Source organism: Galendromus occidentalis, unplaced genomic scaffold (genome assembly GCF_000255335.2).
Source record: "Galendromus occidentalis unplaced genomic scaffold, Mocc_1.1 scf7180000077526, whole genome shotgun sequence".
NCBI lineage: Eukaryota > Metazoa > Arthropoda > Arachnida > Mesostigmata > Phytoseiidae > Galendromus > Galendromus occidentalis.
Window position 1 is genome coordinate 97,378 of NW_003805514.1, and position 26,273 is coordinate 123,650.

A 26,273-nucleotide genomic window follows, 5' to 3' on the forward strand; every position below is an offset into this window, starting at 1 on the left:
CTCTTCTTCCCGCGATTCGCGGAGACGGTTTATTTTCTTCGAGAAGTCGCTGCGCCCTTCTCGAGGCTGCGAGGCTTCTCCTCGCCAAATGTATGTCGGGACATCCCCGAATTTGACGCAATATTCCCCCTCCATCTGATCATAATGGGGACCAGGCGTTTGATGACTTCCGGAGTAAACTTCACGTAAATCCCGAGCGATCGGATTCCGTTCCCCCAACTATCAATCCGACTGAGACTGAACATGCATTCTGGGACACCGCGTTGATAGAACAGTTTGACGTGAAAATCATTATAAACCATTTGATCCCACGCGCACTCATTGTTACGGCAAAGATCACGATATCGCGTAGCGGGAGCCTTGTCAGAATACGGTTTCTGTGTCCAGCATACGACTCAAAATAGGCGACCTGCTGATATTTCGCTTGTGAATCGATCTATTTGCTACCGAATTACCTTGCCGTCGGCGCAGGGGTTTAACCGCTTACGGTTTGTGTACGGAATTCACCCGACTGAGTTTTCGTGAGCTGAGTTTTGAGCCGAATCGCGCTTTGACTCGTTCGGATGCCAACGCCTCGTCGGGCTTCATTATGCTCCCAGAAGAAAAATTCGCCCATCGGAATCCTCGAGAAAGCCGACAAAAGTTCCACAGAACCCGCGAACCAACTTCTTTGGAGCCTTGCCAGGAATTTCGCGAGTTCTCGAAGTCAAGCCTTTCTGCCATCGATTGAATCCTCGCCGCACCTTCTTGTGGGGATATTTTTGGGTGAGCATCCTCTCGGCATGGTTCGCGGCTCTGTCGAAGGAACCGGAGACGAGGAAACTCTGTCGGAAGTCGCGCACGAGAATAAAGAGTCAAGGTTTGTTCCGGTTCGGCCAACGCCTCGCTCAGTTTTCTGTCCGTTATCGACAAACCGCAGTCGAGGTGCGTAAGTGAACTGATCGGCATAGCACCAGTGGCGGCGAGTTTGTCCGACTTTCAGGAAGTGACCAACTCATCTTCTGACAGAAGCCACCGCCTTTCCGTCGCGTCTTCAGGGTCAGATCTAGAAACGGTTTTCGACGACGACGCTACGGCGACAACGATTTCTAGAGGCGGATTTCAGCAGCGAATGTTTGACTTTTTCGCAAGGCCGCTCGACGACTATGCCGACATGCTGCCCAGTACTGTTGGTACTGCACTGAGCGGGCCGATGCTGTTTTCTGTCGTGTTACGCACATGTTGGCGGAGTTAATGCATGAGCATGAAGTCGACGAAATAAGGGCCGGATAAGGCCAGAAAATCGGAACCCACAAGGACGGCGATCTGGATTGTTGAAAAATCCGAGCGGATTCCTCTCCGCGGCGCTAAGGACAACAATGAGTTTCTTCTGAAGAGCGAAACACCCGACAACAAAAGACGTCAAAACGATTTGGACAGCAGTGCATTTCTGATCAGCGCACTGATTCACTGCGTTCGCAATTAGCGCGAAAGTGGAAGAACAAACAAAACTCGGGAAGGAGCCCGCACTTGGACTTTCGTTCATTCATTAGCGGTTTCGCTCGTTTGCAATTGAATCCACTCCCGAAGTCTGAGAAGACAGGCGGGACCCCTGCGGGCCGCCATCCCAGATGCCGACATCGTAAGAGACACGGCCACGTAGACCCTTTGAGCGGGACTTTTCACCCTGTAGAACTTCATTCCTAAGCTTGCTAATTTCGATAAGAGATACTAGCCCGAGAGCGGGCTAGAGTCGCAGTGACATGAGCTTCCGGCAACGCTCCTCATCCCATTCCTTTCCTCAGGTGTTTCTTACATTAGCGTGCGCCTTGGCCGCGGCAAAGGCCGGCGTTGTGGTGCCGAAGGTGCACGAAGAGGGTGCTTCGGTGCAGTACCGGAGCGAAGACGTAAGTTTTCCGGACATCGAGTCGCAATCCAATCACGGCTCTCCGCCTCTCTGATGACATGGAATTTATTGGGTCGAGCATGCGCTTCGATTCGTGTGGTTTTGGGCGAAGCCATTCAAGGCATCTAACTCGAACGCCGATTTCCAGGGTCTCGGCAATTATCAATTCGGATACGATGAGAAACACACAACCGGTGGCTCGTTCCGCAAAGAGACCGGCGATGGACTGGGTCGCAAAATCGGATCCTACGGTTTGCATGATGCCGACGGTCGGGTGCGTGTCGTCAATTACGTAGCGGATGAGCACGGCTTCAGAGCTGCCGTGCAGTCGAACGAGCCCGGTGTCGCCCCCGAGGATCCTGCGGCCACGACCATCAACAAAGCCCCGGTCGCTGTTCCCTACGCAGCTCCTATGCATCTCGACCACGTGACGGGCATCAATGTCGGTCTCGCTCATTCTGTCGCCGCCCCTGTTCTCGGCGCGTATTCCGCTCCGGTGGCTCAAGTCTCCGCTCCGATTATCGCTCCGGTCGGTTATCATAAGCAACCGATGCACTTCAGCTCGGTTTTGGGGCCTTCGGTGTCCAACCTGATCGGTGGTATGCCCGCGCACATCGGTTCGTATCTTGCGGCCCAAGCAGCCCATCCTCTGCAGAAGGCTATCGCCTACAATGCGCCGATCGCTCCCGTCCAGCCCTATGCGCCTGCTCACACTTATGCGCCCGTTGCCGCCGCCCCGGCGATTCCTGCCGCCCCCGTTGTCTACAAAGCCCCCGCGCATTTCGGAACCGTGGTCGGACCGTCCGTCGACCACATGCTCAACCACTACGTGCCTCAGCACATCGCTGCGCAGAAATTCTACCGATCGCTACACAGTCCCGCCGTGCACTATCAAGAGGCTCCCGTAGTTTCGTCGACCCTTGAGGTCGCTCCCGCCGCACCTGTCGCCTCAGCTGTTGTGGCCCCTGTCGCCGCCGCCCCTGTCGCGTCTTACGCTCCTGCAGCCGCCTATGCGGCTGCCCCGGTGGCTCCTTATTCTGCGGTTCCCGTGACTGCTTACGCCACTGCCGCCCCCGTCACCAAGTACGCTGCCGTCGCTCCCGTAGCGAAATACGCCGCGGCTCCGGTCGCTTCATACGCTGCGGCTCCGATCACATCGTACGCCGCAGCTCCAGTTGCGTCATACGCGAGCGCAGCTCCCGTGGCCTCGTACGCTCCTTCCGTGTCGTACGCTTCTGCACCCATTCGCTCCTACGGCGTCTCAGCAGCGCCGGTGTCACCTGTCATCGGGAAAAGCCTGGCCTACTCAGCTGCCCCTGCTCTCGTGCAGAATCAGTACGCTAGCGCCGCGTATGCCGCCGCCCCTGTAGCCGCTGCTCCGGTCGTACAGAAACAAGTGGCCTACGGTCCCGCTGCCCTGGGTTACGGAACGTCTCACCACGCCTACTCGGGTCCAGCAGTTGCAAAGGTAAATACCTTCGGGAACAAAATTTTCAGAAATGAGTTCCCCCGTTCCCTTCTTCTACTGAGCATGAGAGGATTACTTGGTGATGACTTGTCGGGTGTTCGGTTTCCCCTCCTAAAAAAGATCTTCCAGATTCAAGACTTCGCCGGGTACGCTCCCGTCGGAGAGTACATCGGTTCCCATGAGGTAACCTTCCCATACGGTTAGTTGGCCGCAGTAAGACTCGGAGCCCAAAGCGAGAAAGTAAAATGCATTCGATACTATAGGTGTCTCCCGGTTACGCCTACGGCCCGGTCGCCGCCCCCGCCTACGCTAGAGTGTCGGCTGCCTACGCCGCCGCTCCCGTCACAAAGTTGGCTTCTCTACCGACTTACTCTACACCAGTTTACGCAGCTCCTTCTGCGAGCCGACCCATCTATAGCTACGGACCTCTGAGCGTTGAATCGAGCATCGCCAAGCCAGCTGTGTTCGCCGCTCCAGCTTTCGATGAGCCCGCGCCGTTGGCAGGGCCCGTCGCCGCGCACGCTGTTCCAGCCGGGCCTTTGGTTGGAGCATCGCTCGCTTCTACCGGTGTCTCTTCCGTGACAGCAAACGTCAATGGTTACACCCACGAGCTCGTCAAGCCGAACGCTTACACCCGTGTATACCACTACATGTATGGACATTCACCGTCCTTCTATGGATACTCCTATTCGCCGGTTCCTCTCGGCTACAGGAAAAAATGAGAACTTCCTCCACATGAGTCATGCTATTTGATTTTCCGGTTCACCGGTAGACATAGTCTCCGAGTGATCCTCCGTCACTGATCACGCAGCATGGAACATCCGACTCATTCGTCAATAAACGTCTCATTAGCTACGTGTGTTTCAGATGTGATTTATCCCAAGTTATGTATATTGATGATGGAAATAAACTCTGAGATGGACGCTCGCATAATTTGTGCCAGTACTCGACTCCGGCATTTTTCTTCGCAGTCTGTTATCCGCCGGGAGCCTCTGAAGTCTTACAGGATTGTTCGATTCCGTCCCTCGTCCACTTTACGAGTCTCGAATCAATTCTGTGTACGCCAGCGCCACTCGATCGCTTGAGCAACAAAGACCAAAGCTCTTCGAAGAGGTTTCCCATTGTCACGGAAAAATGTCCGAGATTCCTTTGAACCTTGAGATCGCTTACAATGAGTCAGATTCTGAGGTGAGCTCTGCTCAATTCATTCAGCATAGCGTGGAGGTCCGACTCGAGTACGTACGAAGGTATGGTATCCTCTGCGAGCTCAAGCTCGGGATCATATTATGATCGTATAGCGCGAAATGTCGGGAGCAGAAGGTGAACGGTCAATCGCCCTTTCTCCCTGCATCTCAAGACGATGTTTATTTGAGACCTGTTAAGATGGAGATTCGTTGACCCTGACTGCGCATGTCTGGAGTCTGGACTACCATATATATATTAATCGTTATTCTCCATAGATTAAATCACTTGTCATTTTCGCCCTTATCATCGGTGTAGTTCTCCGATCTACTCCTCTAGTTCTTCCTCATTGTCGCGGACCGAAGTCCGATCCCGCGATAGCTCTTGCCGTCGTTGTCGGTTTTCAGCGACTGCTCCATCGGGAGGGGAAAACTATATGATCTGTATTTGGTATTCTGCAATAAATAATCGTCGGGGGAAGCTTCCAGGGTGGCCCGAAGTCGAGTGAGTAACTTCCTTCGCCTCGCAACCAAAAAACCCGCGCAGGTAGTGTCGACACCACTACCGTAATATTGCGTGAAAACGTCTTTCACCTTTTCAACACTGAAATTTTAGTTCTCTACTGTTGCTGTGAAATGACATCGTGTACATTTAGCTTTCAATCAAGTCGCGTGTACCTTGAATTTCTATAAATCATCGATGTCCGGTATAATTAGCGAAAATTGATCGGCTTTATATAGTATCAGTGATCGAATTTTTTCGGCGTCCGAAGTCGTCTGTTTCCCCTCTTATGGATATTACTTCGTTGAACACGGGGCAGTGATATGAGAAGTAAGATATGTATGGCTCGCAGGCTACATCCATTCCTCTTGAAAATGTCAGGTCAATGCTAGTTTGGCCGAGCGTGGTTTTCTCGGACATTCTGCTGTCGAGTCTCAACTGGTATTTCGAATCCAGAAAATCCGTCAATTTCAGTCGTTCGTCGACTGAGGCATTGAAATCTCCCATCATGATCATGGGCATGGAATTTCCTACGCTTAGAAGAGGGATCTCATATTTGCGTAATTTTCGATCCAAAAATTCATCAATGCCAAAAAGCCGATTCCCTGGTGCACGTAGAGGACAATGAGGTCGAAAACTTGCCCCGTGGCGCAGCATACCTGCGAAATTGTCATATCCCCACAATGCACGGCGTCTGTGTTTTCTCGATCCTGCGTTTCGGCAAGTATGGGTGTCAGTGTAATTATTCCTGATTCATTCTTTGCGTATAAAGCTACTCCGCCCGCCCGTGTCCCGCATGGGCATAGATCGATCATGTGGAAGCCTCCGATGGCGATTGGTTGTGTTTCGTGATTCATCCATGTTTCCGTCACCGCCAAGAGATCTGTTTTCTTCAAGAGAGAATCTGAGGAAATGTCCTCGGCGTGAGCTTTCAGGCTCTGTACATTGATGTTCACAATCATCAGATGTCTACTGTCTTTATCGACCCCATCGATGAATTCCTTTATCTTTGATGTTATCGTAGGAAGACGATGCCTTGCTAATCGATTATACTCGTTTTGTACTTCTCGGATTGATGTTGTATTCGAGCCTCTGGCATGATGAAGCAGAAGTCATCAGCGACGTTTGTGAGATAGAGACCTTCCAAGTGTGTCACTCTGCTGATGGCTACGTAAACGAGCTGTTGTTTATGATTCTTGTGGTAGTCATAAACAATATGTTCGAATGTTCCCCCTTGTGATTTGTGTATTGTCAAGGCGCAAGCCGGTAATACGGGGGAATTGGAGGCGCCGACATTTGATTTTCGGAGTGATGTTGATGTTGAGTGATCGTAGGTCGATTGGGACCCAGCGATCATCCAGCTCTCCAGATTTGCTCCGTTTATGAGCTCTATTCTTGACACGGATACGGCGCCCTATCAAGTCTGATTCGAATTCCAGCCATAGGCGTCTATAGTCGTGTTCATCCTGTGAGTTAGGCAAGTGCTCGATATAACGTAATGCGCCGATCGCTCCGTTGACCAGTCCGTCTTCCACATTAATATTTGTGGTCAACATGTATGGATAACCTTTGGTCAATGTTATCTGGTATGCCAAGTTGCCGGTGTCGCGTGAGTTCATTTTGTGGACTTTTCCGATAGCTTCCCGCCTTTCACCATCGGTTCTGTACCCGGTATACGAATCCATCGCGATTGATATTTCCGTTGTCTCTGTTGTCGGAATAGCATTGGCGTTATATTTTTCGACGTCTGCGTTATTGAAATATAAGCGCACTATTTCTGTAGATAGATGAGTTTCGCACCATTCTCGTGTTCGGAATCGGGATTGAATGATATCCGTTTCTTGTGGCGTCAACGCTTCGCCGCTCCCAATTTTCGTCCGAATATTCGAGAAGTCAATATTCTTCTGACGCATGACTTGCACCAAAGGGAAATAATCCAGAGATTGCCAGAGAAGCGGCCTCCCTCCAAGTGAGTTCTTCGTAGCACTATAAACTGGGGCAGCATTGACCGGAGGTAATTCTTTCAAATCACCGCAAACAATGAGGTCTACGTCGCCGAAGTTTTGATCGAAGTTCCCGGTCATGCTCTGTAGCCTTGAGTTGATGGCGTTGAATAAATTCGAACTGCACATACTTATTTCATCGACTATGATACATCTCACATTTCGAAGCAGATGGCGATAAGTTTGTAGGAGATCATGAGATAGTTGATGAGTTTGTCTCGATATTGTCAAACGGAATGCACTATGCACAGTCACTCCGTCAAGCGCGACAGCTGCTTTGCCTGTTGTTGCTGTAGCAATGTAAGCGTTATTGATAGAATCATGCTGTTGGGAGTATCGGTTGTAGGTTTCCATCAGAGCCTTGAGCGTGAACGTTTTGCCGCTTCCCGCAGGTCCGGTCAGGAAAATTTGTATGGGTTTGCGATCGGGTGTTGATAAGCGATGTATCACTTCTAAGATTAGTTCGCGTTGTTCTGCATTCGTTTGACGCATCATGCCACAATATTCTTCCTTGCTCATTACATTGCTCCGCGGTTTTATCGCGCTCACTGCGGCATGATTCGTGAACTCCAGTATGTCATCATTATTGGGCTCGTTCATCGGATCGGAAGTCATATTTTGTGGCTCATCAGGATTCGCTTCAGATCTCTCGTCCATCGTGCATAGAGCTTCGATTTCTTTCATAATAAGTTCTATGTCGATATTGGATTCGAACTCCTTTCGTCGCTCCAGGATCTGCCACTCTTTTTCAGTATAGGTATCGAGGAATGCGTCCCGGTCTATGATTTCTATGAGCTCATTACGGAAAGGCTCGTGGAAAGTTACCATCTCCCGCTTATAGTCTCTCACATCTTTCTGATCGTAGTTCCGGTATCTTATCACTCTACAAATCTTCCGGCGTCTGTAGGTAGTGACGTTATTCTCATCATCACTGTTATCAGAATGGTTATCCATTGAATCGCTGGGATCGTTGTCGTCTTGTCTTTTCGATCCAGATTCGTACCAGGCCGAGAATTGAGCCAGAGTGATGTCTTCCAAGGCAGAAGGGCGTTCCTCGTACTTCTCAATTATCGATTTTGTCCATATATCGGTGCTCTCCGCGGGTATGCCTTCGCTGTCCATTGTTCTCTTTGCCTTTCGAGCTTTATATCTTTCATGCGAACACATAGTGGGTATCATAACAGTAGCTCGTGATGCTTTACTCATCGGTTGCCGTAACAGGTACCATGCTGCTTCTTGAGCTGGCATCTCGACGCTGTTGAGCATTTTGAGCCCGACCTTGGACATTAGTTGAGCCTGATCGTACTCCGGATTTTGCTCGTGAATTTTCAACAATTCTTGGTGCAGATTGCTGATTCCCCTGTTCGACTTGTTGACGTATTCGACGACATATGTTGCACAAGAGTAAGGATCTAGAATAATTTGTAGGTCCATGTTGGACTTCAGCACTGAAGCTATCCATGGATTAAAGGTGTTTATGAATATTTGTGACATATCCCTCTTGAAAAGAACTGTGGGACGCTTCAAACTAGACCTTATCAAATCCAAGTAGGATTTATAATCACAGCTTATGTCTAGTAAGAAAGCCTCGATCGAGTCATAGGCTTTGGTTTCCAGTTTTTCCCGAGCATCCATCCATTTTTTTTGAGGGTTCTTCTCCGGGGATCTTCCTTGCTTAACGGCAAGAGGACCGTGGTGCGACAAATGGGCCAGTATGGGATATCGAAACGGCAGTGCTTCTCGCCTCTTTTCTTGCAGGTGAAGGTGTGCGCGTGAGTTTGATTACAAATCAGTTCTTGGTCCTCAAGATCGCTTTTATCGACGCTGCATAAGTCGGTTATTAACTGAACTGTGTGAGGCATGTGTTCATCTAGACTCTCATTCGGATCTTCTGCCAACCACAATAAGATATGAGCGTGGGGACTGCCCCGATGTTGAAACTCGATTCGCAAAAAGTAGTCAATGACTCTATGCTTGCCGAACGGATTGTGAGATTTTTTGACTGTAGAATGGACATGACAACTTGAACAAGCTTGTGGAAATATATGGCACATGTCACCGGGTCCTCTGCGACCAGATGAGCAAGCTTGTATCTGTCTAGTCTGTCGAGGATATTCTCTATCCCGATGTCAGTGGCATCCGATTTATATTCTTCTGACAGACCGTAAAGAATTTTCAACAGATCGGGCCAGTGGGTCTCATTAGCACTCATGGTCAGGAACGCTGTGGGCTTGCCCAATTGCCGAATCATGGCGAATAGGTCTCTCTTCCTTGAAGCCCAATATTGTACAGAATTCGGGATTGTTTTCAAGAAAGCTTGATTGGCATCGATCAATCTCTCTACGAAGTTCCGATTCTCTATCAATGCCCGAGTTATTTTTTCCGATGATCTTAAGCATCGAAACATGTTCTGTATACCGTCTCGCACTCGGAGTCGGAGTATCTTCATCGCCATGTAGAGCACATGATGCGGTGTTACACCGCGACGGTCGCGTCTCCTGATTTCGGACATGCATTTTTTGTACGCTGTTGAGCGTGCTTGTCCTCCACCATCGGTGGAGATTTGGCGTCCACACCCAAGATATATGGCCGGAAAAGATAATTCCTCGGCGAATGAGTCGAATAGTAAACTCTCGGGCGTTCGATTTTGGCCTGGTGCGATGTCCAAACAATGTTCTTCGTTCCAGACCATTGTGTGCTGCCTTGAGTTGATCAGTTCAGACTCCGGCGCCGTCCCCGCATCTGAAGGCTCGATGTCGTGCTCAGCGTCGGGGTTTCCGGCGTAGCTCTTGAAGACGGACCAATCCACGCTTATATTGTGGTGTTTGTAAAGTGGTTGTTCTACGAGGAATCGCAGCCAGGTTTCCACGGTCGATTTTTTCACGAAGCCGCTGAGATACGAAGATTTATGGACGATGTTTTTTTTGAGATTCACATTGAAAGCATAATCATCGTCCAGAGACCTAGGCAAACTACGAACCATCGTGTCAACGTCAACCGGCACATTTATCACTTGCCCGATGATGCCGTATGAACCGTCGCGTCTCAAGCGTCGGATTTGCATGTAAGGTATTCGAGGCGATACCAGTCTTTCAGTCAAAATATCCAGTTTAGGTAAATTCGATGGCCTCGGTGGATATCTATACCCGTTGCTTCTGCTCATGCATGGGATTTTTCCTGTCCTACAAACTTTGGAGCAATTCCTACAGAGCTTGAATGCTATTGTGTCTTCGGCAGGAAAAAAGCTACGAGGAATTCCGCTATCTGATTAGACACCAGCTTCAAGTCTCTTTCAAACCACAATCGGTCGCATACGTCGCAGGCATGTCCAAACTCATTTGTTACGAATGTTCGATGGAAGTAAGCCTTCGCTCTCTGCCAGTATTGGGCGTATTCTCGAGACCTAGAGATGGCATCGACATCACTAACTTGCAGGCTCCTGGATGATGAGGAAAGATTTCGAGTATCCGCACCCGCCTGCGCACAAAGGGGCATCGCGGGCGTACTTGTCGAATCCTCAGCAGTACTACGCCTCGCTCGGTGTCGCGCTGATCTTTCGGTGGAAGTCAGAGCTCTCTCCGCAGGTCGGTTCAAGGAGTTCTCCATCCGCCGTTTCTTCGCCTTCCTACTTTTAAGAGTCGGTCTCATGCTTCTTTCGGTCTTGCGATAGAGTCGTCCTGATGGTCTCACAGATTCCCGATTGAACAGCCTCAATACTATGGCCAGTAAAAGTAATGCCTAGCAGATTCTCGACTGGAATTCCCAATGAGAAGCTCCTCCTTGATAGCATCGTCGTTCGAAATCGCAAAATGTTTGTCAAGCGCTTTTATGCGAAGGCTGAGCTCACGTTATTCGAGCACTCGGTAGGGACCAATTCTGATTGTTTCCTGAAAAAGTTCCATTCCCTGTTGAACCGAGCGACTCGGTGGGGATTCGGAATCGAAACCATGTCGAACGCCGTGAATCGCTGCTTTGATCTCAATCAATATCAGGAAATAATTTATTGTCTCCTTGATCGACTCGTTCAGACCAATGAGTTGTTTCCCGCCGGTCGAGCTCATCTGAATCTTCGCTACCCTTCTCGTATGTTTCACAGAAATTCAATATATTCGGAGAAAATTCCCTATTTATACGCTATCCGGGAGTATTTCAGGTGCATCCGAAATTCCGAAATCATTCCCGGAAACCTCCAAGACCGCCAGGAATAACCACGGAAATTGAACGACAGATACCTCCATTAATTCTCTCCCCATCGCTGCATACAACTAGTGGATACGTGTAGTACGACACGAGTTACAGGGTCGCAAAGTGCCTCAAATTTCGTTGCATGGAGGACGAAGTACATCGATTCTTCCCCCTGAATCAGTTTCCAAGTCAGTTAGGCTCGAACCGCCACGCAGTGCGGACTCACCGGGTCGCTCCCGGATTTCACGGTCTTCCCCTGACGACGTGTCGGAAACATTGGCCAGTGTTTTCTCTCAATATCCAGGGGTGTGTGACACTCATTGCTCAACCTTCACAGGTGTTTGGCCCAAGCCGACGCTGACAAGCAAAGAAAAAGGGGAGCGCAACTGAGGAAGAGAGATCAAGACAATCAGGATGGATAAATTGCAAGTGGCGAAACTCGATGGCAAGAATGATTTTCCAGTTTGGAGAGTTCAGGTCCAAGCGTATCTCGAAGCGAACGCCTGGTTCGGTACTGTGGACGGTTCTATCGTTCTAGGAGCTGGGGATTGGAACAGAGCCGACGCGAAAGCATAGGCAGTCATCCTCAATTCTGTGGAGTCATCAGTCGTACGGGCTATCATGAATGTCCGAACAGCGAAGGATATGTGGGAGCGCCTATCAACTCTTTATGAGTCTCGATCACACTTGTCAGTAAGCCTTCTGAGGCAAGAATTCTATGCGTACAAGATGACTGAGTCGATGGATATGGCTAAGCATATCTCGGATGTCTAGTCGATGGTACAGAGACTGACAGACTTAAGAAAAGTTTTTGGGGAGGACGAGGTAACCTCAAAACTCTTGCAACTGCCAACGAAATACCTCAGTTTGGTGGTGGCATGGGATGATCTCGGAGCAGCTGAGCAGACTCGGCTCAACCTCATTCCTCGTTTGCTGAAAGTCAAGATGTTGTCAAAAGACACGAGCTCGATTACTGCCGTTCAAGAGAACCAAAATACGGTTGCTCTGCTCGAGAAGAGCCATGATTCGAGGTCCGGTTCTCAGCGGAAATTCAGCGGTTTATGCCACTTCTGTGGGAAAAAAAGGCACAAGAAATTCAAGTGTTACGAGTATCGCGAGAACAAGAAACAAAGTTCTCCGAACACAACTCAGGCTCACTAGAAATCCACGGATGGTCAGCAAGGTAAAGAATTGCTCTCCAGCGCGGAATGCACTCCAGAAGGGGAGACAGTGACTTCTGGCTGGCAGACAAAAAGTGCTGCAAGGCATCTCTGCAGCAGGAGGGAATGGTTTTCGGAGTACGAATCCCTCACCAACAAGAAATCCATTCTCACTGCCGGCGGTCAAATTATCCATTGCATTGGGGTTATATCCATTCCGCTTGAATGCACTGTATCTGGGAAGACAATTTCTTCCAAATTGACCGACGTCCTCTACTTTCCTGATGTGAAGCAGAACCTGATATCCATTGGAAAATTGGTTGGAAATCCATTGGAAGTCGCACTCCGTACAGTGGTAGTGTGACGCTTTAGCCGTGTTGCTGGGATTTGCCGCGTAATCCGCTCGGCCACACGAGAGATTTGCTCGGTATCGCTGGAATTCGTCCTCCATGTTCGCTCGTGACGCGCAGAATGCTGCGAAAAGCGAGTTTTGTCGCAGAATGAATAGTTGCAATTCAGCCGCGTGCAGTAAAAGTGCGTTTGGTGCTTGCGGTAGCTACACGACGGGAAGCCGCAATCTTCATTAAAGCGGAACTTGAGATATCCTTCAGGAACGGGTTCCCCTGATTCCGTCGTTCCCGTCGCGGTTGTCGTCGAGGAAGATGAAGACGACGACGTGGACGTCGAGTTGGACGTGCGAGGTCTCTTTGCGACTACGGGAGGACTTGCTGATCCGGCGAACGGAAAACTTCGCTTGTCTCCGCCGAGAGCCGCGGAGCCCGCCGTGCCTGGAAGATTATCCACAACTCCACAACTTGTAATTCCGATATCAAATCAAGAACCATAAATCATTAATCATTCATCATTTACGGAAATTTTGAGAGCTACGCTTATGCTGTGCTGAAGTGGTATCCTTATGGCCAAACTCGGAGCGAAACGCTCGGACTCACCATACATAGAGGAACTCGGGATTCGCGAGTGGCTGAGCGGCCAACTGCTGCTGAAGCTCGAGAGGGAACGCGTTGGGTTGCTGGAGATCACTCAGTGAAGGCATACCTGGCATGTAGCTTTGTGGAGAGCCCAAACCCCAGAGGAGAGCTGGGAACCGGGCCGGACTCGAGAGATTTCCCGGCGAGCCCGACGAAGCTTCAGAAGGCCGCTAAAATGCTGTTGCAGGGATTGTGCGGAATGTTCCTTGGGAAGGGAGGACGGCGCCTCCTCTTTCGGCAACGGGGAGAGAATCCCGGACGACTTCGCTCTGAGGCCAGCCGGAGGCGAGTCCTCGCCGTCTTAAGTCTTCTTCGACAGAGGACTCGAGTTGGCGTTTCTTTGGTCTTCGGGCGACGACAGATTCGCTGCCATCGGTTCGCTTTTGACCGGAGTCGCAAGCGTCTCGTGAGTCGCGTCATGCGCGCTCACGGCGGACATCCGCACGAACGACTGATCGCAGCCGCATGCTCGGATGTGCACCCGCACGTCCGCCGAAACGGGCTCGTTCGCCGTCCAGTCTAGCACCGGAGCCGCGCCGGTCGCTCGGTTCCAATTGAAGCATGTCCGACAGTGACTGACATTGAACGAACGACAATGTCGCCCGAGAACACAGTTAGCCAAACCTGCGGTGATGTGACAGCTACATCTGGCTCGAATACTTACGGCGGGTGCAGTGGAAATGACGAATCTTTCGGTTGCTCTCGCAGTGAGGTCGCCGGCAGTCGATGCTGCTGTCGTAGACCTCATAATTCTCGCTTATGTCGATATTTTGGTGGAAACCAGAATGAAGGTCGAGAATGTCATCGCGATTAGTCGCGTAGGAGCATCGTTCGACGTTGCAATGGACATGGCGTTTGCCGGAAAACGAACACAGTACGTCGTGGCATTGAGCCCCGTCCTGAAAGACATCGAATCCTTCGAACGATTCGTCGGACAGCGACTCGTTTCCGCTCAATTTGAATCCGTCTCTGCTCTCGGAGAGCATCTTCAGCTTTTTATACGTCAGCTGCCCACTCAGAGGGGTAACGGAAGCTGCGGAGGCGCTGAGCGCGACAGCCAACGATGTAGGAACGGGAGTTTTCGGTGAATCCAGCTTGGCTGGTCTCTCGCGTTTCTTCGGGAAATTCATGGAATCGATTGCGCAGGGAGTCGCGGAGGCGACTCGCTCCGAAAAGTCAAACGGAGCTTACCTGTTATACAGTGGTAATGCTCGCGGCACATCAGATCGCAATCTGATTTGCACACGTCGCCGACGGGATAACGATTCATGTATCGAGTCCGGGTATCCTCATCGGCTAGGATCGGAAGACGCTCCTCGTCTTCTAGGAAGTTGATCGAAGGAGTTGTGTTGAACATCGGCGGATGGTTCGCGAATCCTGCGGTGGAGGATCGCCCTTTCAATGCCTCTCGATCCTCGACAAAGCCTCCATGAGAGGTTCAGGAAGTTTCTATGAAAACCCAGATCTCGAAAAATCGAACTTACCCATGTTCCTGCCGGAGTTGCTGTCGGTGCCAAAAGATCCGATTCGAGGGGTGGAGCTTAGGGTTGTCTCATGATTGGTCGTGAATTCCTCTCTTTGGTAGGCAGATCCTTGCGACTGAACACGATAACTCTTCTGGATACTCTGGTCCTCGGGATTTTCTCAACTCGTCGACGTTCGGGATCCGGGATATCGTTGTTGTCCGGACACTTTCGTTTTCCTTACGTGTTCAGGTGTATGCACTCAAACTGACGTAGCCATGCAAGCCAACCATTCCGGGTGTCTCCCATTATCTTGATGGATGGTAACTCGACTTCTCACTCGTACTCTCGATGAGATGTGATAGAGACTCCGATCTGGACCCTGCCTCTATAACAGGCGACGGCAACTTCTCCGAGTCCGCGGACCGTCGAAATCTGGTTTTGCCCCCGCGGACCGCCGAGCTGAATATCTATCCTGTTTTGGCAATATCAGGCATATAATCGTAGGTTTTCCAGTCGAGATGTCTTCCTGGTTCAAAGGGTACAGCTGGGTAAGGGGGGGTTTTCGGCCACGACTCCGATTTTCGAAATGGATTGCGTGGCGTAATGTCCCACTCTTTAGGAGCATATTGACGCACTCAGATCATCTCAATCGCTTTTCAAGTCCGAATGGTATGCGGAAGAAAAATTAAAGTGTATTCGGACCCCTGAAAACACCTGGAATCTTGGAACGGTCATTGCGCGAGAACGGAATCAGTTAGAGACTTGCGCTTGGTGGCGTTCGAAAGCTGGGAACAAGAGCTACAAGACCATGTCCCGTTCACCGTCCTGAAATATATTTTTCCATGAGATACAGACCGATTTTCTTCCGGAAAAGTCATTTTTTCGTGATTTTTCCGGAAAAAAGTATGATTACCAAGCTGGAATCGCTTGGGACAAGTTTTTTTTTGAGACCCTCGCGTTCCTGCGAATGCGATTGCACCGGTTTGGTGTTCTCTTTTTTTGGTATTGCGTCGTTTCCGAGCGTTTTCCATTAATAACCCTCGATTTGGGGGCCATCATCCTATAAGCATGCACTACCAATCGATCCCCGTAAGGAAAAGTCACCAGTCTTCATGGCTATCGTCTTCCAATGACATGCCAAGGAGTCGCCAATCGCCGCGGCGATAATTCAGATGTTCCCGCGTTTCGAGCAGACGCGAGCTCTCTGAGAAAAAGCGGGGAAAAAACGCCCTCTTTGGAAGAGAGAGCCGGCAATGCCGACTGCTGACGAAACACCGTACGCGCGCGCGCCGCTCACGGAACGACTGCTGGAAAAATCTTCGCCGCCAAGTTCTCTGTTCTCGCGCTCCGTTATCACTCATTGCTCCACCTGTGTTCGTTCCCGAGTTCACCATTCATTCGTGGAGATGCCGGATATTCAGTGCAGAGCCTGTGAGAAGTGACCGAAAGGAAAGAGACGTGTGAACTTGATCAAGAATCAAGAGCAGCGAAGTCGCACAACTAAGTCGAGTCACATTCCCGAACATTGACGTGAGAATCGGCGACGGAGTATGTGAATCGTGTCGTGTTTTCATGTGACAGGATGTGGCGGAAGATGTTCAGAAGAACATGGAGGTAGCTCCAGTCGCCGGTCAATCGACCAGCAGCGCTCATGAGTCACCAATGAGCTTTGACTCCGACTACGAAGAGCCTCTCGCTTCACCTGAACCGGTCGAACTCATCGAAGTGCCCTCCAACAGAGTTGCCAGCACTGAGAGGTTGTGTTTCCTTTGCGGTTCAACGGCTGCGCGTCGTCTCGTTCCATCTGGAGTCAGAAAACGGCTAGAATTCGGTGGGCTCTGGAAGCCGTTCACGGCATCATCAAAGATAAGTAGAGGACTTTCGACCATAGAGTCGACAATATTTCACTTCCAAGGATCAGGACGATGCTCCAGATCGCCTGTTACTTGAACAACCGCTCCGGGAAGCGTCCGACGTTTGATGAGAGAATGTTCGTCGAAGTGGTGGAGCGCATGAAAGAGACGACAATTGTTCCGAATTCCCTGGGAATGGAAGTTCGAACGAACAAAACGAACCAACAACGGAATGCAGTGCGGCGACCATGATTCGAAGTGAACTCCGACTTGGTTGAGGACTTCCCGGAGCTGAATGAAGATGATCTGGAGGTCCTCTTCACAAGCATTTATCAGCTCTCTCAGGCACTCTCGTATCCAGCTGAGATGATGAGTGAAGATGGCAAGCTGACGCTGAAGTGCCATCGCGAGAAACGCCTTATCCTCGAAATCCAAGTTCAGTCCCGTCATGTGGGGGCTATGAAATACCGGTGCTACGTGGACTATGTCCCGTTTTCAATGGGAATCACTGCGATTCAGCGTGACTTCTGCGAGTGAAAAAATGAAGCTCGGACGGTGGGCTGCTGTTCTCATGTAGCTACCGTCATTTATTATCTACGCCCGGTACCTCGCTCAAATCGTCCGACCGGCGGCAATACTCAGCTCGCTTTCTAATCGCGGTGCTAATGTGCCCGTAATCGAAGAGAATAGCGATGAAAACTGGATAAATTAATATGAACCGAGAAGACTGATTGATGCAATGTTAGCGCAACGATGGCTTTTCCTTACGAGGATCGATTGGTAGTGCATGCTTCTAGTGTGATAGCCCGCAAATCGAGGGTTTTTAATGAAAACGCTCGGAAACGACGCAATACCAAAAAGGGAGAACACCGGACCGAAGCAATCGCATTCGTAGGAACGCGAGGGTCTTAGAAAAACTTGTCCCAAGCGATTCCTGCTGGGTAATCATATTTTTTTCCGGAAAAATCACGAAAAAATGACTTCTCCAGAAGAAAATCGGTCTGTATCTCCTGGAGAAAATATCTCAGGACGGTGATTGGGGCATGATTTGTAGCCCTTCTTCCCAGCTTTCGAACGCCACCAAGCGCGAGTCTGTGGCTTATTCCGTTCTCGCGCAATGACCGTTCAAAGATTTCAGGTGTTTTCAGGGGTCCGAACACACTTTAATTTTTCTTTCGCGTACCATTCGGACTTGAAAGGCGATTGAGATGATCTGAAAGCGTCAATATGCACCTAAAGAGTGGGAAATTACGCCACGCAATCGATTTCGAAAATCGGAGTCGTAGCCGAAAACCTCCCCTTACCCAGCTGTACCCTTTCGTTATTTCCGCGCGCTCTGATGATATGAACCGTCCTTCGTTGGAGCACTCCTCGCGCGTCGCGCGGTTGTAGCATTGTCGTCTTCGTTTCGAATAATATTACCTGACTCTCGGCCACTTCGCTACGTCCACGACCGTATTTGCTCCGGATCCACAAAACGGCGCGTCAAGTCTGAGGTCTCATCGAAGACATTTGATGACCGCAAAAGGCAAGCTCTATTACTCCTTCGTTTACATTTCACATTAACATATCGCAAGGATACCCGTGAATCATTTGATCTCGCCTGTACATGTACACCTCGGAATCAACTTCGAGCTAAAATTCCTCGGCTCAAGCTCGGATGTCTGACGCCCGCGAATGTTAGGTCACATGTGCAGTCTTGCACAACTTCGATTCTGAATTGGAAGCACCCCGAATCTTCACAGCGCCTCGGCATGAGCGAGAGTAGTCACGCGACTCGGGCTGATTCTTTCGAAATGAGTGACGATGATCAGGATTCGAGATGGAAGAAATAGTGACTGCATGTCCAGTGGCGATAATGGAAGTCGAGAATCGCGAAGCACAAGGAATATCGTCGCAGTCTTCGAAGAAAATCGGGATCAAGCCACGCGAATATCAGAAAAGAAGGTTGCATCTGCCGAGAATCGGCCTGCGAAGAAGGCCAACTTTATCAGGAAGTACGCCCCGGACTACTTGGCCTTTGGGTTCGTCATGGAGCCCGGTAGCCGGTAGCGAAACCGCTCCGCGTCCTCTGTGCCTTGCATGCGAGAAAAATTTATCTAATGATGCGATAAAGCGGCGTGATGGGTTTCGGCTTTCTGGGTTTCGGCGTGAAGGTTTCGGCTTACTGGGACCTAACCATCGAAACTTCTCAGACATTTCCGCTCGCAACACTCAAATCTGTCTCTGAAGTCGATCGAGTATTCTGAGCAACTCTATAAAGACATGCAGGAAAAGACGGAAGCCGAAAGCGACTTGAAGAAAGAAAAAATACGGAGAGCTTCGTTGAAATAGCTCCATCGCGAAAAACAAAAAACCATACACTATCGGCGAGAAGCTGATCAAGCCGTGTCTCATCACTGCTCCTCAGTGAAGCTCAGACGCAGAAACAGACTATTCAGCGGAGGATGGTGAAAATGTCCGCTGATGTGGAGAGTCAGCTTGTGCAGATGATTGAGAACACCTCCTCTTTCTCGATGCTGGTCGATGAGTCGACTGATGTCTCTAATCGAGCTATCCCACTTCGTTTCGTGAGGTTCGCCGAGAGAACATCTGTACGGGAAGAGTTCCATTGTGCGCCAAACCGACGGGTGGTCGAGTGGTCGCGTTTGTCGCTTCTCGTGCAGACGTGCATAGCCGCAACGACGCCACTCGCGCGGGAGGCGGTGTGGGTTCGATCCCTGCTGCAGGAAAAATATGCAGGTTCTCGGCCTTGATGCTCCTGGGTACATTTGCTCTCTGGATCCGTCCTCGGAAGCAATATGAATAACAGTTAGATAAGGGGACGTTAAACCTTGGCTGTGCGGTCCAGCCCGAAAAAGTTTAGTTTAGGTTAGATGTGAGATTCGAGATGTGACCCTGTCGATGAGTATGAGTGGCTTCGATCAGCAGACGACGATGCTCCCACAGACTACAGAGCGCGGGTTCGCCGCAAAACACCCCACGATTTCATGAAAGAAATCTTCGATCGCTGCTCGCTCGACTCGCTGAAATCGAAAGTATTCCACTGCAGCGGCAGTATTCGGATTCGAATCCAACTGTCGGTTCATCAGACTGTTGGAGTCCGCTATTGAGACGGAAGCGAGGGCGAGATATTTAGTGGATCAACCCGTCGAAGTCGGGTTCTTGTTGTGATTCAAAACTTCCGATCGAGATATTCCACGCAATGGAAAGTGAGCTCCATGGGCTGAGAGCCGCTGTAAACGAATCGATCGAGGCGGTCAGCACCGGCCAAGAAGCGGCGAAAGAGAAACTCTACAGAAAAATCGTGGATACATACCGCCTCGGCGGCATAAAGGTTTGCAATATCTGATTGCTGGAAGGAATCAGCGGCCTCTCTGATTCGCAGACCCCTTCATCTGTCGCGCACTGGCTTGAATATCGGTTATCTATCCCGCAGGAAAAAACGTTGCTATTGGGCGTTCTGCGGCGGTACTACAAACACTTCCCTGCTTCACAAGAAGCTTGTTTCGAGGCCGCAATTGATTTGTGCAGTGATTTTGAGAGTCGCGTACGCCAGCAAGCGCTTTTCGATCTTCCTCATCTCTCCGCTGATGAGAGGGATAACGTCAGGTGAGACTAAATAAGCGTCTGCTGAGAAGGCGTTGTTCTGTGGGAAATTCGCCAACCTGACCAAATTTTCGGTTTCGCAGAATCGCGAAGTATCTGTATCGTAGCTTGACAGTGGAATGCCAAGCGGAGCTCCGTCTCGTGGAGCAATCCTTGTTTTCAGTTTTGAAAAGGTCCCCGGCGATGACCATTGAAGGTGTCTTCGATGACATGAAGACTTCGTCGATCAACGACGCGTCAAATGCGTTTGTCCTATTCCTCTGCAAGAAGCTGCAAGGCCTATCACTCGAAGTAGACGTACAGGAAATCATCCTTCGAAAGAGCGCTGAAGTCTGCACCCGAATCAATGATGGTGCCTTCATTGGCTTGATCCAGTTCGTTTCGGGTTTCAAGGTATATTGACGGGCCATCTTCTGACCTGCAGAATGACAGATTCTCAGAAGATATTCTCCGACCGATTTCATATAGCTCCGGATAAGCGATCGAGAGCACTTCTCACTCTTTTCCCCGGCCTTGCTCATCATCTGCGGCTTCCATGTCCTCGCGGTCAAACTATTCTTGATTCAGGGTTTGTCTCAAGCTCGGAGCTCGGTCCTGTTCTACTGAGCATCTTCCTGAAAACACAAGATTTACGAAAACAGACGGCTCCGAAGTCGGAGCCGAGATGGTTCGCATTCGCTCAGCTTTCCAACGCGCTCGGCGCATGAATTCCTAGACTCGAAAATAGTCGTTCAAATCGGTGGATTCCCGGTTCCCGATAGTCGTGAACTGCCGACTCCCCATGATCGGACTTCAAGCCGGTCTCCAATGTCGTCTTTGCGGAATGCCCAGCGCTCTGTCCCGTAGACATTGATCCGGAGCTCGACTTCGCTCTTTGTGTACGGAAGCCGTTACTCATCTAATCATTGAATAGTCATGGGGAGCGAACGGCGCGGCGTGGCGCAGAGCTTCAATGATCGGAAAGTCTATCGTCCTGATGCCTCCGTAGTTTGGCGGCTTCCCATCTCTTTTGCTTTCTTGAAGGGACAGCTTACTCATCATTTCGGTATGAGCAAGTCGGGTCTTGTCCTAGTCGAGGGCCGCAGAAAGATTCCATTTGTCGTTTCGTTCGTTAATGGACAGTGGTCTCTTTTGATAGAATAATCGGGGCGCTCGAACTTCCTGGTTTAGGTCCTTCCTTATTCAGTTAAGGAAAGAAGCTTTTTGAGAACCCTCAGATTTCCGCGCCTGTTGATAATCAGCAGATGATGAGGATATTCGTTTGACATCTTGATGCTTGCATGGATTCTTGGAGGTGGTCGATTCGTTTGCGAATATTCATTCTGTGCACAGCTCCTGGAAAATCAGATTGTCGAACGATTCGTGATGATCCTCATTTGATGCTTCCGTTTGAGCCGTTCCGGACGAGAATCGTCGCCTTCTGGGGGGCATATGCATCTCATCGGAGCGGCGAAGTCAGAGTAAAGACGCTACTTCTGTATTTTCGGCGCCGACGAGTGGGCAGGGAGATCGTTGACGAACGAGAAGGGTCTTGATGTTTCTGTCGATCTTGTCCCAGTGATTGGACTGTCGGGATAGGCCCTGCGTCCGTACAATGCATGGCAATAGACCATGAACCAAGTTAAACATCGAGAGGCACTTAAAGTGCGAAGCCTAGCTCAGGGGCTATCTACAGCGGACGTTCGACGCACTCAAGCCGACGATCCCTGGGCGGAGCGCTGGAATTAAGAGCAGTGATTTTGAATCTGACGGGTATCTTGGCGGTGCTCGACTTTCGATAGAGGCGCGCAGTACCAAGTTCGTTTATAGAACTCGTGCTCGATAGAGATATCAGGTGCTCACACTGGGCTCCAAACCGTGCTACTGTCCTCTAGCTCAAATCCTATGCATTTCTCTGAACCTGGATCTCCTTCCATTTCACAGTTTGCACAGACGCCAGCCTGCAAGCAAAGTGTTCTCAAGATGATAGCGGAAAAGCTCGATATCCCAGGGAATCCGCCGTTCACAACAGGATACTCCTGCCGGCTCTCAACGATTATGCCCCTCGCTAAGCCGTTTTTCTCCCCGTCGACTCCTTCTCAACAATACGTCGCCTATGTGATAGAGAGCTTCCTGCCCGAACTAAACGTAGAGGTCAGTAATGATGCTGGAACTTACTGATTCGACGACTCTGATTTGCCACGATGATATGGCGCACGGCATTGCGGCCCATTCATGCGGCGTCCGGACACGAATGAAACCGAGATACCCGCTATGACCCCACATGGAGCCGAGGTTCCTTCATCTTTGACTTTCACAGCGGGACGACAATTCCCAATCCCGAGCTGCCCAGGCTACCTCTATCCTTATGCGAGACCTCCAATAATGAGCAAACGGAGTTTCTTAGTTCGGTGCATCCAATCTACAGCCGATTCTCGATCCCGTTGACAATTCAGGGACTTGCGAAATTCGCTCCTTGTTGCGAGCGCTTCATTAAATGAGGCGTCTCCAGCTTCGCCTCTCCCCACCGGTCGGGACCTAGAAACCCGTTCACCAAATCTTGATGATCACTGCACCAGTCAGATGGTGAATTGAGGAGTTCTATATCCCCCCTCCCCCCTAGCGTGGTCCAGCCCGAAAAATTGGATGGGTCTATCTGGCCCGAATCCGAGAAAATGTCCTCTGAAGGCACCGGGAGCCGAAAAGAGCCGGCCGGAGGCCGGCTGGTAATTCTATATCTCTTGCTTCAGCGACCGAAGGACCTCGAAATTCTCACGCTCCTCAGGGATATGTCGGAGCAATATGGGGAGCCAAAGGAAGAGATCGCGAAGCGCCAGACGGAGAGCGCGCTGCAAAGGCTCCTCGCGTGCATCGAAAATTTGATTCCCGCTGTCCCTTCGGAATGGAATCAGAAAGGAGGAGCGGACCTGACGCGCTGTCCCTTAGCTCATCTCCGAGAGCTGTTTGAGACGTTCACAACAATAGCGCAGAAAGCAAGGCCAACGTTCGTGGACAACGAGGAGTTTTTACAAAGCAAACTCCAGAAGCTCCGTTATCTCAAACAAGGCCTTGAGAGCGAGAGCCGGGAACTCGAACGCCTAGTTTGCCACGGTAAAAATGTCAACCAAGAGAAAAGAACGAAAAAGAGACTCCTCTCACAGCTTGTAAACTTGGTCGACTTATGGTTCCGTAATCCTCCGAGCTTCGAGGTGAGGAGAGTAGCCTCGGACTAATCCAAAACATTCAATTCGTTCTCTATGGAGTGCTTCAATTGGTAGACCGGAATATATACTCTTATATATAAAGAACCTTCAAATGATCTTCCCCAGCCAAGCCGAGGATCTCAGATCGTCGTTGACGAGGCTCCGGTATCGGATCACGATTACTTCGTAAGGAGGAGTTTTCTTATATCGTACATTCCAAATTATTTCATCGACGCTCTTTGAAAGAAAGAGCTCGCTTCTCATGCAATGCGAGGAGAAATTGTTCCTGCGAACATTGACTTTTCTCCATAGAAATTTTGTTCTTGCAGCAGGCAACTTCGTCATCGTCCCTAGGCAGTCCTCGAAAAAAGCGAGCGAAAGTTACTTCCAGACAAAAAGTACGCTCCTCATCATTATCCGATGTGGTGATCCCTTTGAGTCATGTCTTTCACGTCCTTCTCATTTCTGCCCCGTCACGCTTGCAACTTGCAGTCTGGTTTCTTGTCCGACTCCTCATCCGAGAGCTCACAGAATTCTTCTGATGCAAGCGAGTTGCCTCCGCAAAACAGGGTAATGCCTATATACGTCCGATCTTTAATTTTTCTTCATATATATGTAAAAGCGAGTGCCTGTCTGTCTGACTGTCCGTCTGTCGAATGCATTAGAACCGCGCAATCTAGCGAGCGCATTCGTAGCGTGCGCACCCTCCCGGAATCTTGGGAGGGTTGGTCAATGATAATACCGAATTCTCCCTTGTGACAAATTTCTCAAGTGGATGCACGCTATGAGGGAGAAGTTCCATTCTAGCGTGGGAAGTTCCTCAATCGGGAGATTCCGAGCTAAACTTTTCTCACTGTCTGCGCCCCTCAAGAAACTCAAGATTTCTATGATCTTCCAGACCATGATGCCACCTCTGGAGCCGAGACTCTCGGAGTCAAACGTGCGTTCGTTTATTCCTACAATAGCCCATCGACTCGACAGCATTCAAAATCATCTCGGTTCAGCATTATTTCATATTTTAACGATAATCACATTCTGACTTTGAAGGAGGCACTTCGAGCCGAGGTACGGCTTCTGCGATCGCTGCTCGCCCAGGAGAGGCAACGGAACGAGGAACTAGTGGCTGAGAACGCTTTACTCAAGAGAGGGATCAATGATCAATCGGAGTGAGAATTCGGAAGCGTAGGGCTCATGCAGCTGCTGTCTTACTCCCTCTCCTCCAGAAGCCCATTTTCAGCTTCCACGACACTCCGCTCTCGCGACGAAGCTTCCCAGGTCATCAGAAATCGCACTGATTACCGCAGCCTCCGTATGGCCACTCTCGATTGTTCTTAGTATTAGGCGGGGGAGAAAGGAAGTTGTCTTGGAACTTTCGCAAGCATGCCGAGGGCGATGCTCAGTACCTTGCCGTGAATCTTCCTTTGTGGCACCGGCGAGGTTGATCGCGCGCCCGTCGAAGGAGTTTCTTAACACGATCCATTCGCGGGAGCGTAATGGGATAAGCCAGGACGAATCTTGTAGTGTATCTGGCTCCGCACATGTCACACACGAAAGGTTTATAGTCGATCTTTCTCAGGTTCATAATACTATCGTCGCGATCATCATTGTAATCCGATTCCGGGTCCTCCCACACGTCTGTGCTCAAGAGATACACTGGGAAGTCGGGAACGATCGCGTAAAAATTTCACATCGTCAAGAAGATAAAAAAAAGTTCAAAACTCTCTTATTCATCAGTCTGATTCGCCATGCAGCCTCATCGGCCTCGACACTGATTCGGATCTTGGGAACTTATTTCCCACAATAAATTCCGGCTCGCGAAGCAAGGACTAGTCGCTTTCATCGTTCTCCGGGTCAGCATCTTTCGACGTGTCGTCCTCATCGGGATTGGAGCCTTCTCGAACTCCGGCATTCTCAACCAATGAGATACCGTACTAACCCGAATTTACCGACATGTCACTGAAACTGAATCGCCATATTTGCGGACATCGGCACAGGTCACCGATAGTGACATGTCACTGTACCCGAGTAATCGTCTGACATGTCACTATAAAGTAGGGGGGGATAATACGGAGGTTCTCTGATTTTTGAGCTTGTCACAGAACCAGCCTACGGAAAGCGGTTGCATCTTCTCTACTCTAACATAAGAGAACTCTCTCTACTCTACTACTGAGAACTCTAACCATGGCCGTTGCCATGTGGTTCCCTCTTACAGAAGCGCTCTCTAGAGCGGGTTTTAAGTGTGATGACCGAGATCTAAATTCTTCAAACTACATTATATTTACAACATTTTGCGATGGTTCTCCGGCATGAAGTGTTAGCACGGCGCCGAACTCTCGGAATTCTATCGAACGCGCTCAAATCAACATGAACGATGATAAACAAGGAGAAAATATTCTCTACGGCTTGAAATAGGTACATATGTCTCCGAAATGGGATGCATGTTCAGAACACAATCCGGCTCGGAGTAGCTGCGGACGCATATTCTCAATCTGAACCTGGGTGCATGAATTGTAATGATCACGTCCGAATGAGAGCTCGAAATCAAAGCGACGGAGGAAGTCGCACTCCGTACAGTGATAGTGTGAGGCTTCAGCCGTGTTTCTGGGATTTGCCGCGTTGAACGCGCAATCCGCTCGGCCACACGAGAGATTTGCTCGGTATTGCTGGAATTCGTCCCCCATAACGCTATCAGTTCGCTCGTGACGCGCAGAATGCTGCGAAAAGCGAGTTTGGTCGCAGAATGAATAGTTGCAATTTAACCGCGTGCAGTGGAATAGCGTTTGGTGCTCG

At 50.1% G+C, this 26,273-nt stretch overlaps 1 protein-coding gene and 1 pseudogene across 1 annotated transcript; one reads left to right on the forward strand and one right to left on the reverse strand.

Annotated features, from left to right (window-relative positions):
• Positions 1-782: 782 nt before the first annotated feature.
• On the forward strand, positions 783-4,075 carry LOC100905741 (calphotin). Its single transcript, XM_003747916.1, has 5 exons — positions 783-859; positions 1,009-1,168; positions 1,785-1,886; positions 2,034-3,353; positions 3,617-4,075. The coding sequence occupies exons 1-5, from the start codon at positions 783-785 to the stop codon at positions 4,073-4,075; spliced, it is 2,118 nt and encodes a 705-aa protein (XP_003747964.1).
• Positions 4,076-5,572: 1,497 nt separating this feature from the next.
• Positions 5,573-14,861, reverse strand: LOC100905884 (uncharacterized; annotated as a pseudogene).
• Between the last annotated feature and the right edge of the window lie 11,412 nt (positions 14,862-26,273).

What these genes read in the sequence shown, in the direction of transcription:
- LOC100905741 (XM_003747916.1), top strand. Translation starts at nt 783, where the DNA reads ATGGTTCGCGGCTCTGTCGAAGGAACCGGAGACGAGGAAACTCTGTCG. An exon ending in CACGAGAATAAAGAGTCAAG is followed by an intron (nt 860 to 1,008) that starts GTTTGTTCCGGT and finishes ATCTTCTGACAG; the next exon opens with AAGCCACCGCCTTTCCGTCG. An exon ending in CGGGTCCAGCAGTTGCAAAG is followed by an intron (nt 3,354 to 3,616) that starts GTAAATACCTTC and finishes TCGATACTATAG; the next exon opens with GTGTCTCCCGGTTACGCCTA.